The sequence below is a fragment of the Symphodus melops genome, assembly GCF_947650265.1.
Source record: "Symphodus melops genome assembly, chromosome: 5".
Lineage (NCBI taxonomy): Eukaryota > Metazoa > Chordata > Actinopteri > Labriformes > Labridae > Symphodus > Symphodus melops.
The window spans coordinates 1251188-1263836 of NC_136695.1; the positions used below are offsets into that span (position 1 = coordinate 1251188).

Consider the following 12649-nt stretch of genomic DNA (forward strand, 5'->3'; position numbering starts at 1 on the left):
ATTTAAACTGTGAACACTGCAGACTCCGCCCTGTGTGTGTTGTTATCTGATCACAAATCGATCAGTCGGTCCTGATACTGCATCATTATCAATTGTCTGTGTATCTGTCTGTCTGTGTGTAGGTGTGTGTGTAGTGTGTGTGTGTGTGTGTGTGTGTGTGTGAGATCTAATTGTTTGCTGTGTGTTGATCTCTCAGTGAGTGTTTCTGTGTCTCCTCTCAGACTGACTTCAGATCAGATCATGGATGTGTGTTTAGAGGACGAGGAGGACGGAGCAGAGTCTCCTGTACCCAGCTGTCTGTCTCTGAAGAGTGACATGTCCAAAGATCAACCCATAACCTTCAGTAAAGAATCTGGACCCTCAGACTCAAAGTAAGTCTTCTCACTAACTCCTTGTCTCCTCCTCTCCTCTTCAGTCATGTTCCTTTGATCGTTGGAGGACCAGAATCAAGATTCACATCACATCATTAGTGCAGCTCTAGTATAAAGACCCTCCTGCCAGGGAGCACGTTGTGTCAAAGTCCAGGACTGTCTTTAAGTCCCAGTCTGACCCAGGAGAGACAGAATCCATAAATAGAAGGACAACAAATGAAACCAGAACATCACTGAGGACACACTCACACTAGGTAATCTGTACCGTGCCAAAGCAGGTTTCACCCCCAAAGTCCAGTTCCTTAGACTTGAGTGAGCGCTCTGATCCGTGGTCTTGGCCCGGCACAGATGGAAGAGGTGATCTGAGGCATGGTGCGGTTTCTCATGCACGAGCAGAAGCACGGGAACTCAACGTGAACATGAAGTATAATCCTGGAGTGTTGAATCTGTTTCTGACTAAATGACTCAAAGTCCTTCAAGTAGCTGTCATGTTCTCCGTGTTCATCTACGATGTGTTTTCCAGGAATAACTATATTAATTATGAATAATTAATTAGTTATTAATTAAATCAATCTCATATCATAAGTGTGAATTCTAGAGCAGCTTCTTACATGGAACACAGTACTGAATTTTATGTTAAGTTTAATAAATGATAATGAAATAAAACAAAAATATGAAAACAAAAATAAAAATAATATATTGCTATGGCAGGGAAATGTAATACTGATGTATTGTGAGCATGGAATGTTAAACCTTGAACACTATATATAAAACTTCACTCGTATAGTGAAATTATACTCAACAAAAATATAAACGCAACACTTTTGTTTTTGCTCCCATTTGTCATGAGATGGACTCAAAGATCTAAAATTCATTCCAGATACACAATATTACCATTTCTCTCAAACATTGTTCATAAATCTGTCTAAATGTGTGATAGTGAGCACTTTTGCTTTGCTGAGACAATCCATCCCACCTCACAGGTGTGCCACATCAAGATGCTCATCAGACACCATGATTAGTGCATAGGTGTACCTTATACTGCCCACAATAAAAGGCCACTCTGAAATGTGCAGTTTTGTCTCACAGCAAAATGCCACAGATGGCGCAAGCATTGAGGGAGCGTGCAATTGGCATGCTGACAGCAGGAATGTCAACCAGATCTGTTGCTCGGGCATTGAATGTTCATTTCTCCACCATAAGCCGTCTCCAAAGGCGTTTCAGAGAATATGGCAGTACATCCAACCGGCCTCACAACCGCAGACCACGTGTAACCACACCAGCCCAGGACCTCCACATCCAGCAGGTTCACCTCCAAGATCGTCTGAGACCAGCTACTCAGACAGCTGCTGAAACAATTGGTTTGCATAACCAAAGAATTTCTGCACAAACTGTCAGAAACCGTCTCAGGGAAGCTCAACTGCATGCTCGTCGTCCTCATCGGGGTCTTAACCTGACTCCAGATCGTCGCCGTAACAGACTTGAGTGGGCAAATGCTCACATTCGATGGCGTCTGGCACGTTGGAGAGGTGTTCTCTTCACGGATGAATCTCGGTTTACATTGTTCAGGGCAGATGGCAGACAGCGTGTGTGGCGTCGTGTGGGTGAGCGCTTTGCTGATGTCAATGTTGTGGATCGAGTGGCCCATGGTGGTGGTGGGGTTATGGTATGGGCAGGCATCTGTTATGGACGAAGAACACAGGTGCATTTTATTGATGGCATTTTGAATGCACAGAGATACCGTGATGAGATCCTGAGGCCCATTGTTGTGCCATACATCCATGAACATCACCTCATGTTTCAGCAAGATAATGCACGGCCCCATGTTGCAAGGATCTGTACACAATTCTTGGAAGCTGAAAATGTCCCAGTTCTTGCATGGCCAGCATACTCACCGGACATGTCACCCATTGAGCATGTTTGGGATGTGCTTGACCGGCGTATACGACAGCGCGTACCAGTTCCCACTAATATCCAGCAACTTCGCACAGCCATTGAAGAGGAGTGGACCAACATTCCACAGGCCACAATTGACAATCTGATAAACTCTATGCGAAGAAGATGTGTTGCACTGCATGAGGCAAATGGTGGTCACACCAGATACTGACTGGTTCTGAGTCCCCAGACCCTCAATAAAGCAAAAACTGCACATTTCAGAGTGGCCTTTTATTGTGGACAGTCTAAGGTACACCTATGCACTAATCATGGTGTCTGATGAGCATCTTGATGTGGCACACCTGTGAGGTGGGATGGATTGTCTCAGCAAAGCAAAAGTGCTCACTATCACACATTTAGACAGATTTGTGAACAATGTTTGAGAGAAATGGTAATATTGTGTATCTGGAATGAATTTTAGATCTTTGAGTCCATCTCATGACAAATGGGAGCAAAAACAAAAGTGTTGCGTTTATATTTTTGTTGAGTGTAGTTTAAATGAAATACATGAAACTGATGTGCTGCATAAAACGTTTGTAGCTCTTGCAAATTTCCAATTTGTGTCTATTGTTGGGCCTTTGTGTAAACAAAGACAATATTACCCATAACATTTATGGGTAATATTGCTCAACATGACACTACAAACGCTTTCAATTAGTTTAAATTACAGATGTTACTTACAATTTTAAAATGGTTCTGGAATGCCTTCAGCCAGCATTTCACCATTTCGGTAAAAGATTGGGAGTGTGAGATGATTGTGATTTCAGGTGTTTAATGTGATTTCAGGTGTTTAATGTGATTTCAGGTGTTTAATGTGATTTCAGGTGTTTAATGTGATTTCAGGTGTTTAATGTGATTTCAGGTGTTTAATGTGATTTCAGGTGTTTAATGTGATTTCAGGTGTATAATGTGATTTCCGGTGTTTAATGTGATTTCCGGTGTTTAACGTGATTTCAGGTATTTAATGTGATTTCAGGTGTTTAATGTGATTTCAGGTGTTTAATGTGATTTCATGTGTTTAATGTGATTTCAGGTGTTTAATGTGATTTCAGGTGTATAATGTGATTTCCGGTGTTTAATGTGATTTCCGGTGTTTAACGTGATTTCAGGTATTTAATGTGATTTCAGGTGTTTAATGTGATTTCAGGTGTTTATTGTGATTTCAGGTGCTTAATGTGATTTCAGGTGTTTAATGTGATTTCAGGTGTTTAATGTGATTTCAGGTGTTTATTGTGATTTCAGGTGCTTAATGTGATTTCAGGTGTTTAATGTGATTTCAAGTGTTTAATGTGATTTCAGGTGTTTAATGTGATTTCAGGTGTTTAATGTGATTTCAGGTGTTTATTGTGATTTCAGGTGCTTAATGTGATTTCAGGTGTTTAATGTGATTTCAGGTGTTTAATGTGATTTCATGTGTTTAATGTGATTTCAGGTGTTTAATGTGATTTCATGTGTTTAATGTGATTTCAGGTGTTTAATGTGATTTCAGCTGTTTAATGTGATTTCAGGTATTTATTGTGATTTCAGGTGTTTAATGTGATTTCAGGTGTTTAATGTGATTTCAGGTGTTTATTGTGATTTCAGGTGTTTAATGTGATTTCAGGTGTTTAATGTGATTTCAGGTGTTTAATGTGATTTCAGGTGTTTAATGTGATTTCATGTGTTTAATGTGATTTCAGGTGTTTAATGTGATTTCATGTGTTTAATGTGATTTCAGGTGTTTAATGTGATTTCAGCTGTTTAATGTGATTTCAGGTATTTATTGTGATTTCAGGTGTTTAATGTGATTTCAGGTGTTTAATGTGATTTCAGGTGTTTATTGTGATTTCAGGTGTTTAATGTGATTTCAGGTGTTTAATGTGATTTCAGGTGTTTAATGTGATGTCAGGTGTTTAATGTGATTTCAGGTGTTTAATGTGATTTCAGGTGTTTAATGTGATTTCAGGTGTTTATTGTGATTTCAGGTGTTTAATGTGATTTCAGCTGTTTAATGTGATTTCAGGTATTTATTGTGATTTCAGGTGTTTAATGTGATTTCAGGTGTTTAATGTGATTTCAGGTGTTTATTGTGATTTCAGGTGTTTAATGTGATTTCAGGTGTTTAATGTGATTTCAGGTGTTTAATGTGATGTCAGGTGTTTAATGTGATTTCAGGTGTTTAATGTGATTTCAGGTGTTTAATGTGATTTCAGGTGTTTATTGTGATTTCAGGTGTTTAATGTGATTTCAGGTGTTTATTGTGATTTCAGGTGTTTAATGTGATTTCAGGTGTTTAATGTTTAATGTGATTTCAGGTGTTTAATGTTTAATGTGATTTCAGGTGTTTACAGCCTTTGATGGAGAAAGCTGAATGTTTAAATGTAGATCTACGTTGGTGAATGTTACAGTTTCTATTCACTGAGCTTCTTGTTTCCCTGTTTCCGTCCTGTCTTTGAACACATCTGGAGAGAGGTTCAGGGGACAGATTGTTGATACACATCAGCTCATATATTCAGATTGTTGTTTGTTGTTGGAGAAATCCTTTTCTGGGTGGACACTATGAAGAGAGTTCAACATACTCAGGGTTTGTTTTCTGTGATCTGGCTTCACTAACCCTGACAGAAGAGATGGTGCTGAACAGTCACATGAAGCTGCTTATCAACCTGAGAAGTAAACGGTAGGTTTACGATGAAACTGAAGGCGGTATCCCCAGGTCATGGTAGACAACCCACGGCTCTGCCCACAATGCTAACCAGGCTCTGGGATTGTCAGGAGGCAGGGGGTGCTTTGATGGCCCATGAGCCTTAGGGAATGGCCCTCCCATTTTCCCCTGATGGTGAAAATTAAGCCTACAGAAGGCTTGCTGTTGGGGCCTCAGATCCCCCGACCCCCATATCCGGACTTCTGGCATGGTGGAGGGCTCAACTGGCACTTTAAGCAAGCAATCCCAATCCCCATACTTGAGCTGAGATTGCGACAGCCAAAGGCGTTGCACAACCCAGAGGGAGGCCAAAGAGCAGCCTGCTGCTTCTGCCTGCTTTCTCATCATAACTCCTTTACGATGATTTCTCCAACACAAAGAAGCTAATTGAATCTCCCCGGTCATGATTTATGTGATCTCTCTTCTTCTCTCATTAGATGCTGGTGGTCTCCATCAGAATGTGAGCGATCAGGACAGTGGTGGTGCAGAAAGGAGCAACTGTGCCAGCGACAATGGTGGTGCAGAGAGGAGCAGCTGTGTCCTGATTATGGAAGAGGAACCTCCACCATGTTGTGCGAGGAGAACAGCTTCATCCATCATGGACCGAGAGAGGAATCACTCCAAACTTCATTTCAGTGATATTTCTTTTCTTTTTTTTAAATGCTATTTAAATTTTAACAAAACACATAATACCCCACACAGTACCCCAAACCCGACCAAAGTGACCAGGCAGTATAGTTGACTAAATAGAACAACAGCAATGTAAAAATAAATGAATAAAATACACATATATGTCAATGTATATGCCCCAACACTTGTGCGTATACAAATTAAAAAATAAAAGAGACAAATAAGAATATAACAATAAAGATATCAGACTAAACAAAGAAAAATGAAGAAAAAAATAGCTTCATCCTACGGTGTGTAGATCAAGGTGAAAGAAAAAAAACAGCAACCACACCACGCTATGCATTCCATCAATAATCAGTTATAAAAAGGGCCTTTTCTACTGCTTGCCCAATAAGGTCTGCAGGTCAATAATCTAGAAAAGGTGAGCGGCTCATCACTTCCTTTAAGAACAGCTTGTAACCGGCAGGCAGCTTGAGTAGCGTCCATAAACAAAGCCTATCTGGTCCGAGTTTATTAGTGTTGGGAGTGTTTTTTTCCAGACGTCTGGCAAGGAGTTTAGAGAGTCATTTGCTGTCAAACTAATAGGCTTGTAGGAACCATGTTATGGAAAATGTTACTCCATGTGTACGTTATGCGTTGTACAAAGGTTTCATATAATCTGTCATATAACATGTATCTGAAATGTCTTAGAATACTGCATGCACAGCATATTCCCAAATAACCGATCCGTACCGTCCTACTTTTTGGAACCCTTCTGTTGGGAGCCAAGAATGTCGAGCCGACCCGAGAAGGTGGAGTTAAACATTGCAGTCTGCTGATTGGTGAAAAGAATCGTCACTTCCCATGTGGCTTCAGCAAACAAAACTCTGTCGTGTTTAACCATTGACTGTAACACACAGCTGTGTCTTTCTCCGTGTTTTCCTGCTCCTGTGTTTTGGTTTTGAAATTGCTTGGATTGCATTTATGAAAAGTGAGTTTTCTTTTGCCTTTTGTCTTTTTTTTTGTTTAATAATAAATCATGTTGGTTTTTGTTACCTGCAATTGGGTCCTCCAACCTGTTTTCTGCCCGAGTCGGGGCATTCTTTCCATGTTTCTTCTGCTGGTCTGGGAAGAAACCTCTCCAGTATCTTTTCAATGGCAGCACACATCCTGTGGACTGAGTTTCAGACTGTTGAGTGGCCTAGACGATAGCTAAAAGCTAGGCTGATCATGGAGTCCCCAGAGGCCAAGAACCTGTGAAGGAAAAAACACAGTTGATATTTTCAAGTGGAAAAATCTTCTGGATGTTTTTGTTAAAAGCAGAAAAATGGAGAAACAATTTGCCCAGTGGCTCTGTAGGTGGAAGTCAGAAGGAATAAAAATACGTAGACTGTCTGGTCAGTTCAGAAATACGGGTCAAAAGTTCATCCATCTGATCAGGACTCGTCTGCAAATATTGTTGATGGCCTTGGCTGTCCAGCCTCAGCTTAGCCACATGACGATGACATCCTTGTTCTCTCCTCCACTGTTTGAGGAGATGCATCCAAAGCCTTGTCCTTCAAGCTCTCATTTGCACTAGGTCCAGTAGCAGAAGACATACAACTGTTCTCCTTCTCCTCACAGGAACTGTATGTAAAATACAGACAATGAATGACTGTTGATCTCAATGTGTTTTTCTTAACATGTAAAAAGTCCCCAAAACTGGACTCGACATTCCCTTATAAGAAAAGATAAGAAAAATTGTCCAGTTTGGTGTGTTTTATGATCTACTGGGAGCAGGCTGGTTAAACAGTCTGACTGCAACAGGAATTAAGGAACTGTTATAGCTCTCCTTCAGACACCGTGGGGGGCGGAGCCTGTCACTGAAGGAGCTGCCCAGTGCTGTTACAGGACCATGCAGGGGCTGGGAGACGTTCTCCATCAGGGATGATAACTTCTTCATCATCCTCCTGTCTCCCACCACCTCCACAGGGTCCAGGTGACAGCCCAGGACCCATGCATCATAGGACTTGACTTCCTGCAGGCTGCTCGCTGTGTGCTAGACCTGGGGAGGAATATACTGGCTTTCCTGGGGGGCTCCACTGTGAAACTTGTGCACCCCACATCGGCCCTGGGGTCACAGCTGAAAGCTTCAAGAGCTGGCGAGTTTCGTTATCGGCCAGAAGTGGCACCCCAAGCTCCCGCTCTCGCCCCTGAACCCCCCTTCTCCCCTGCCCTGGTCAGACTGGCTGCAGAGAGGGAGGCTCGGGAGGTGGAGCTCTGCACTGAGGAAGGGCACAAAACTGTGCTTGGCGAGGATGGACTGGTCTGCAGAGCAGTGCAGATTGTTGGGCCATCAGAATGGAGAGAGCAAGCATGCATCAGGAGCAAGATGCTGATCTCCGATCAGTGCTGCTGTGGGTGGAGTCCGGAAGGAGGCCCTATCGGAATGAGGTCGCCGCGTGCTCCCCTGCCACAAAGGGACTCTACGAGAAGTTTTAAGCTCTTCGACTTAAGGACGAGGTGCTTCAGAGAGCCTGGAAAGTGCCAGCTACAGGAGAGGAGAGGTGACAGGTGGTGGTCCCCAGAGCTCTAAGAGAAGATGTGCTAAAGGTCTGTCATGGCACGTTTTTACTGGAGCCAGCTCAGACGGGACGTGGAGCAGAGCAGATGCATCTCCACTTCAACACCCCAGGACCCCGACATCCCCTCGGGGAGGTGGGACATCACCACCCTTCACTCACCTCCTGCACAGCAGCAGGATGCTGCAGGGGTGATGACTCGGCCCCGGAGACGGAAAAGGCCCCCGGGTCACCTCAGGGACTTTGTTGGTGATCCCTCGGGGCGAGGGATTCAGTAAGGGGGGGGACAGTGTAACGGTTCATGTTGCAAAGACAGTAGTTGCTAATGTGTTCATAATTCCGATTATGTAGAGAGTCAGTGAAAGCACCAGGGAGAACGTGTTGAGTGGCTGTATGAGACAAAGCAGGGTGTGTTGTTCTCTGCTGTAAACGGCGTGGTCACGGCCGACAGTGACCGGTTTATAAAACGCTCTCGTCGTTCTTTAACGTCCAGACGGACGCTACAATATAAACAATGACATAAAGTGCACCAAAATACAGTAATAACATATGAAATCCACGTCGTAAATTCTTTTAATTTCCTTAGTAAAAGTATCTGAACTTTAACAGCTTATATGGTCTGTTCTCTCACCAGAGAGGCTAGCTAAACATTAGGCTAACATGTAGCACAGGCTCAAACTCACCGGAGATTTATGAAGACAATAACTCGACGAAAGTTATCTTCCTCAGACTCACGACTTGTTCCTGTTAAAAGAGTGAACTTATTAACATCAACACATTGTTTAAACAAGGTTTTACAACTATTTTATGGTCATTTATACCGGGAACAGTTGCGTCTGGTCGTGGCTGTGACGTCATGTCTGCAGGGTGATTGACAGGTCACGACGCTGCAGACTTCACTACACTTTCTACTGCTGCTGCTGTATGGGTTACACCTGGATGATTTGAAATGATAACGAGTGATTCTTTGGTGTATTGTTTTATTGTATATCAGATCAAAGAAGGTGAAGAGAGACCGGCTGAGATCAGAGAGAGAGAGAGAGAGAGAGAGAGAGAGAGATAGAGAGAGAGAGAGAGAGAGAGAGAGAGAGAGAGAGAGAGAGGTTTCAGGTGAGCAGGTATGGTATGCTCTGACAAGGCACAATTTAAACACAAAAGTCAAAAAAGCAACATGGACATGATATCCTTATCATTATTTCCTGTCACGTTCACAAAAACCTAACCTGTGTCTATCTGACAATAAAAGGAATCCAATGAAGTTCTCAGAATTAAAATGATCAACATAGCCTAAGTGAGAATGAAAGAGGAGACAGAGAGAAACTTGGGCTTCATTGAAGTAAACCTTCTCCCGACCAGGTTAGGTTCACAGACTCAGTTACCATAGTAACAGACTCAGAGCTGAAGTGACCTCCCTTTCTGGAACAGATCTAAGTTACCCCTCGTTCTGGGGTTTAAGTGATACCCCCCTCCCCCAAACCTGTCCTGAAGTCCTGAGCATCAAATACTGGATCAGTTCTGGTTTACAGTTGTGAAGAAGTGCAGCAGGTAAACTCCTGCTCACTGTCTGAATGAATCAACATGTTGGAAGTGTTTTTACAATGAATTCATCAGATGCTTCAAAGGACTTCACATCTATGTAACTGAGCCCAGTGTAATACCACATCAACCACTGCATGTGTCTAATGCTGTGCTACAGGAAGTTCAGACTACACACACACACACACACACACACACACACACACACACACACACACACACACACACACACACACACACACACACACACACACACACACACACACACACACACACACACACACACACACACACACACACACACACACACACACACACACACACACACACACAGATACAGGCTCCAAAACACACACAAACACACACATAAAGCTGATTTCCTGTATATGGGGGAGGGAGTGATGTGATCTGGACTCGTGATTAACAGGTGGGTCACCTGAGTAAGCGAGGTCAGTTCAGAGTCCATTTGAAGAGGACAGAAGTGAACAGAGGAGTAAAGAGTGAAGCAGGGTGAGTGTTCATCCAGAGTTTTTATATCTTTACTTCTGTACTCTCAGTTTCCTCCTGTGAACTGAACACAGACAGTTTATAATGAAGTCACTACTTACATTAATATGAGATGTGTGTGTGTGTTGATCTCTCAGTGAGTGTTTCTGTGTTTCCTCTCAGACTGACTTCAGATCAGATCATGGATGTGTGTTTAGAGGACGAGGAGGACGGAGCAGAGTCTCCTGGACCCAGCTGTCTGTCTCTGAAGTCCATCGATCCTCCTATGAACTTCAGTAATGACCCTTTACCTTCAGACTCAAAGTAAACCTGGAAACCTTCTCATCATCCACAGCTGGAGATCTTTTTGTATTTACAGCTTCTTTTACAGATTTGTCATCAGAGAGTTGATCAAAGATTCATACAAATATAAAACTTGTTGTTTTACAGAGTTCAGAGGAGCAGACAGAGAGCAGAGTCTCCTGTACCCAGCTGTCTGTCTCTGAAGAGTGACATGTCCAAAGATGTTCCTCTACTCTTCAGTAAAGAATCTGGACCCTCAGACTCAAAGTAAGTCTTCTTACTAACTCCTTGTCTCCTTGTCTCCTTGTTTCCTTGTAGGGTCAGTCACCTTGTAAAGCTGTAATCTAAGAGGACACAAACCTTTAAACCTTCCCGTTATCCTCCTACTTCTCATTAGTACGTTTATTAACAACAGAAGATGGCGCTCAGCACGGCCCCTTTTTCAGTTTATGATTGTCTCTGTTTAGTCTTTTCAGCATCATCTGATATGAAACTAAAGATCTAAGAGCCTGATATGATGGATCCACCAGCAGCTTGTGTCAAAGTCTAGGACTGCCTTTATGTCCCAGCCTGACCCAGGAGAGACAGAATCCATAAATAGAAGGACAACAAATGAAACCTGAACATCACTAAGGACACACTCGCACGTGGTAATCTGTACCGTGCCAAAGCAGGTTTCACCCCCAAAGTCCAGTTCCTTAGACTCGAGTGAGCGCTCTGATCCGTGGTCTTGGCCCGGCACAGATGGAAGAGGTGATCTGAGGCATGGTACGGTTTCTCATGCACGAGCAGAAGCACGGGAACTCAACGTGAACATGAAGTATAATCCTGGAGTGTTGAATCTGTTTCTGACTAAATGACTCAAAGTAATCCTCAAAGTCCTTCAAGTAGCTGTCATGTTCTCCGTGTTGATCTACGACATGTGGATTCAGACTTGACCGCACGTCATTGTTTTAAATAAATCCGTGGATGTGTAATATTACGATGTTATGAAGAAGAGGTAACCGTGCTCAGGTTAGTCCTGGAGCAGTGTGAGTGCAGGCCAGCGGGGGAATGAGGAGGGGGGTCAGTCGTTGGGTCAACTGGACCTAGAGTGAGTTCACCCTGATACTGCTGATCCAGCACAATGTAATTCACAATGTTTCACCACATCTAACCTGAGGACAAAGGTGGACTAACCCGAGCTCAGCTGTCTGAAGTGAAACAGTGGATGACAGGATCAGACTCTTTGATTCTCTGACTGTGAAGAAGCTGCACATGGTGTTCAGTCTGACTGAATCAAATGAATCCAAACAGAAGAAAGAAGGCGTTACCTGCTCTCTGTGATCATCAGACTCTTTAGATTGTGTTTGATAAATCTTCATATTTTCTATCAGTCAACCATCAGTTTAGTTCTAAAGACATGTCTTCACAGGGGGACGAAGAGGACTCATGTTAGAGAGAAGCAGACGTCCTGTCCTGGGTGTCAGGACGTCCTGAAGGATCCCGTCTCTACCAGCTGTGGACACTGGTTCTGCAGACAGTGCATCACCTCATACTGGGACCAGTCTGGTTCAGCAGGAGACTCGTCCTGTCCTCAGTGTGGAGAAAGATCCAGACCAAGATCTGGACTGCAGACAGTCAGTCAGAGCAGCACTGAACAAAGTAAGACTGTACACCTTTGTGCTTCTGTGATCTCCTAAAACACGACTTTTATTGGTCAATGTCAAAAGTCTAGAAATTAAAACTCTTTTTTACTTCTTTTACAAAAACATCTGAAAACAATAATAAGATTCTACCTTTCTCTCTTTCAGTAGATAGAGGTCAGCAGGAGGTTTTAGATCAACACAAGGTCAGTCTGAGGACGAGATGTGAACGTGTAACTGAAGGAAGTGATGAAACAGGAAGTAGAATCCACCTCAACAGGATCTACACTGAGCTCCACATCACAGAGGGGCAGAGTGAAGAGGTGAACACCCAACATGAGGTGAGACAGATGGAGACAGACTCTAAAAAGAAGAAGACCCTCCATGAGACTCCAATCAAGTGCCAGGACCTCTTTAAAGCCTTACCGGACCAACAGGAACCAAAGACAGGAGCTCAACCCGACCAACAGGAACCAAAGACAGGAGCTCAACCCGACCAACAGGAACCAAAGACAGGAGCTCAACCCGACCAACAGGAACCAA

The 12649-nt window shown here is 43.2% G+C and overlaps 1 protein-coding gene across 1 annotated transcript in view; it reads left to right on the forward strand.

Moving 5' to 3' along the window:
* Positions 1-222: 222 nt before the first annotated feature.
* Positions 223-12649, forward strand: part of LOC306823874 (NACHT, LRR and PYD domains-containing protein 14-like) — a 106259-nt gene continuing 93832 nt past the window's right edge. The window contains exons 1-3 of the mRNA XM_079343764.1: positions 223-371; positions 10629-10748; positions 11896-12104. Of these exons, the coding sequence (XP_079199890.1) occupies positions 241-371; positions 10629-10748; positions 11896-12104 (460 nt within the window). The 5' untranslated portion in view covers positions 223-240. The remainder of the gene's footprint in view (positions 372-10628; positions 10749-11895; positions 12105-12649) is intronic.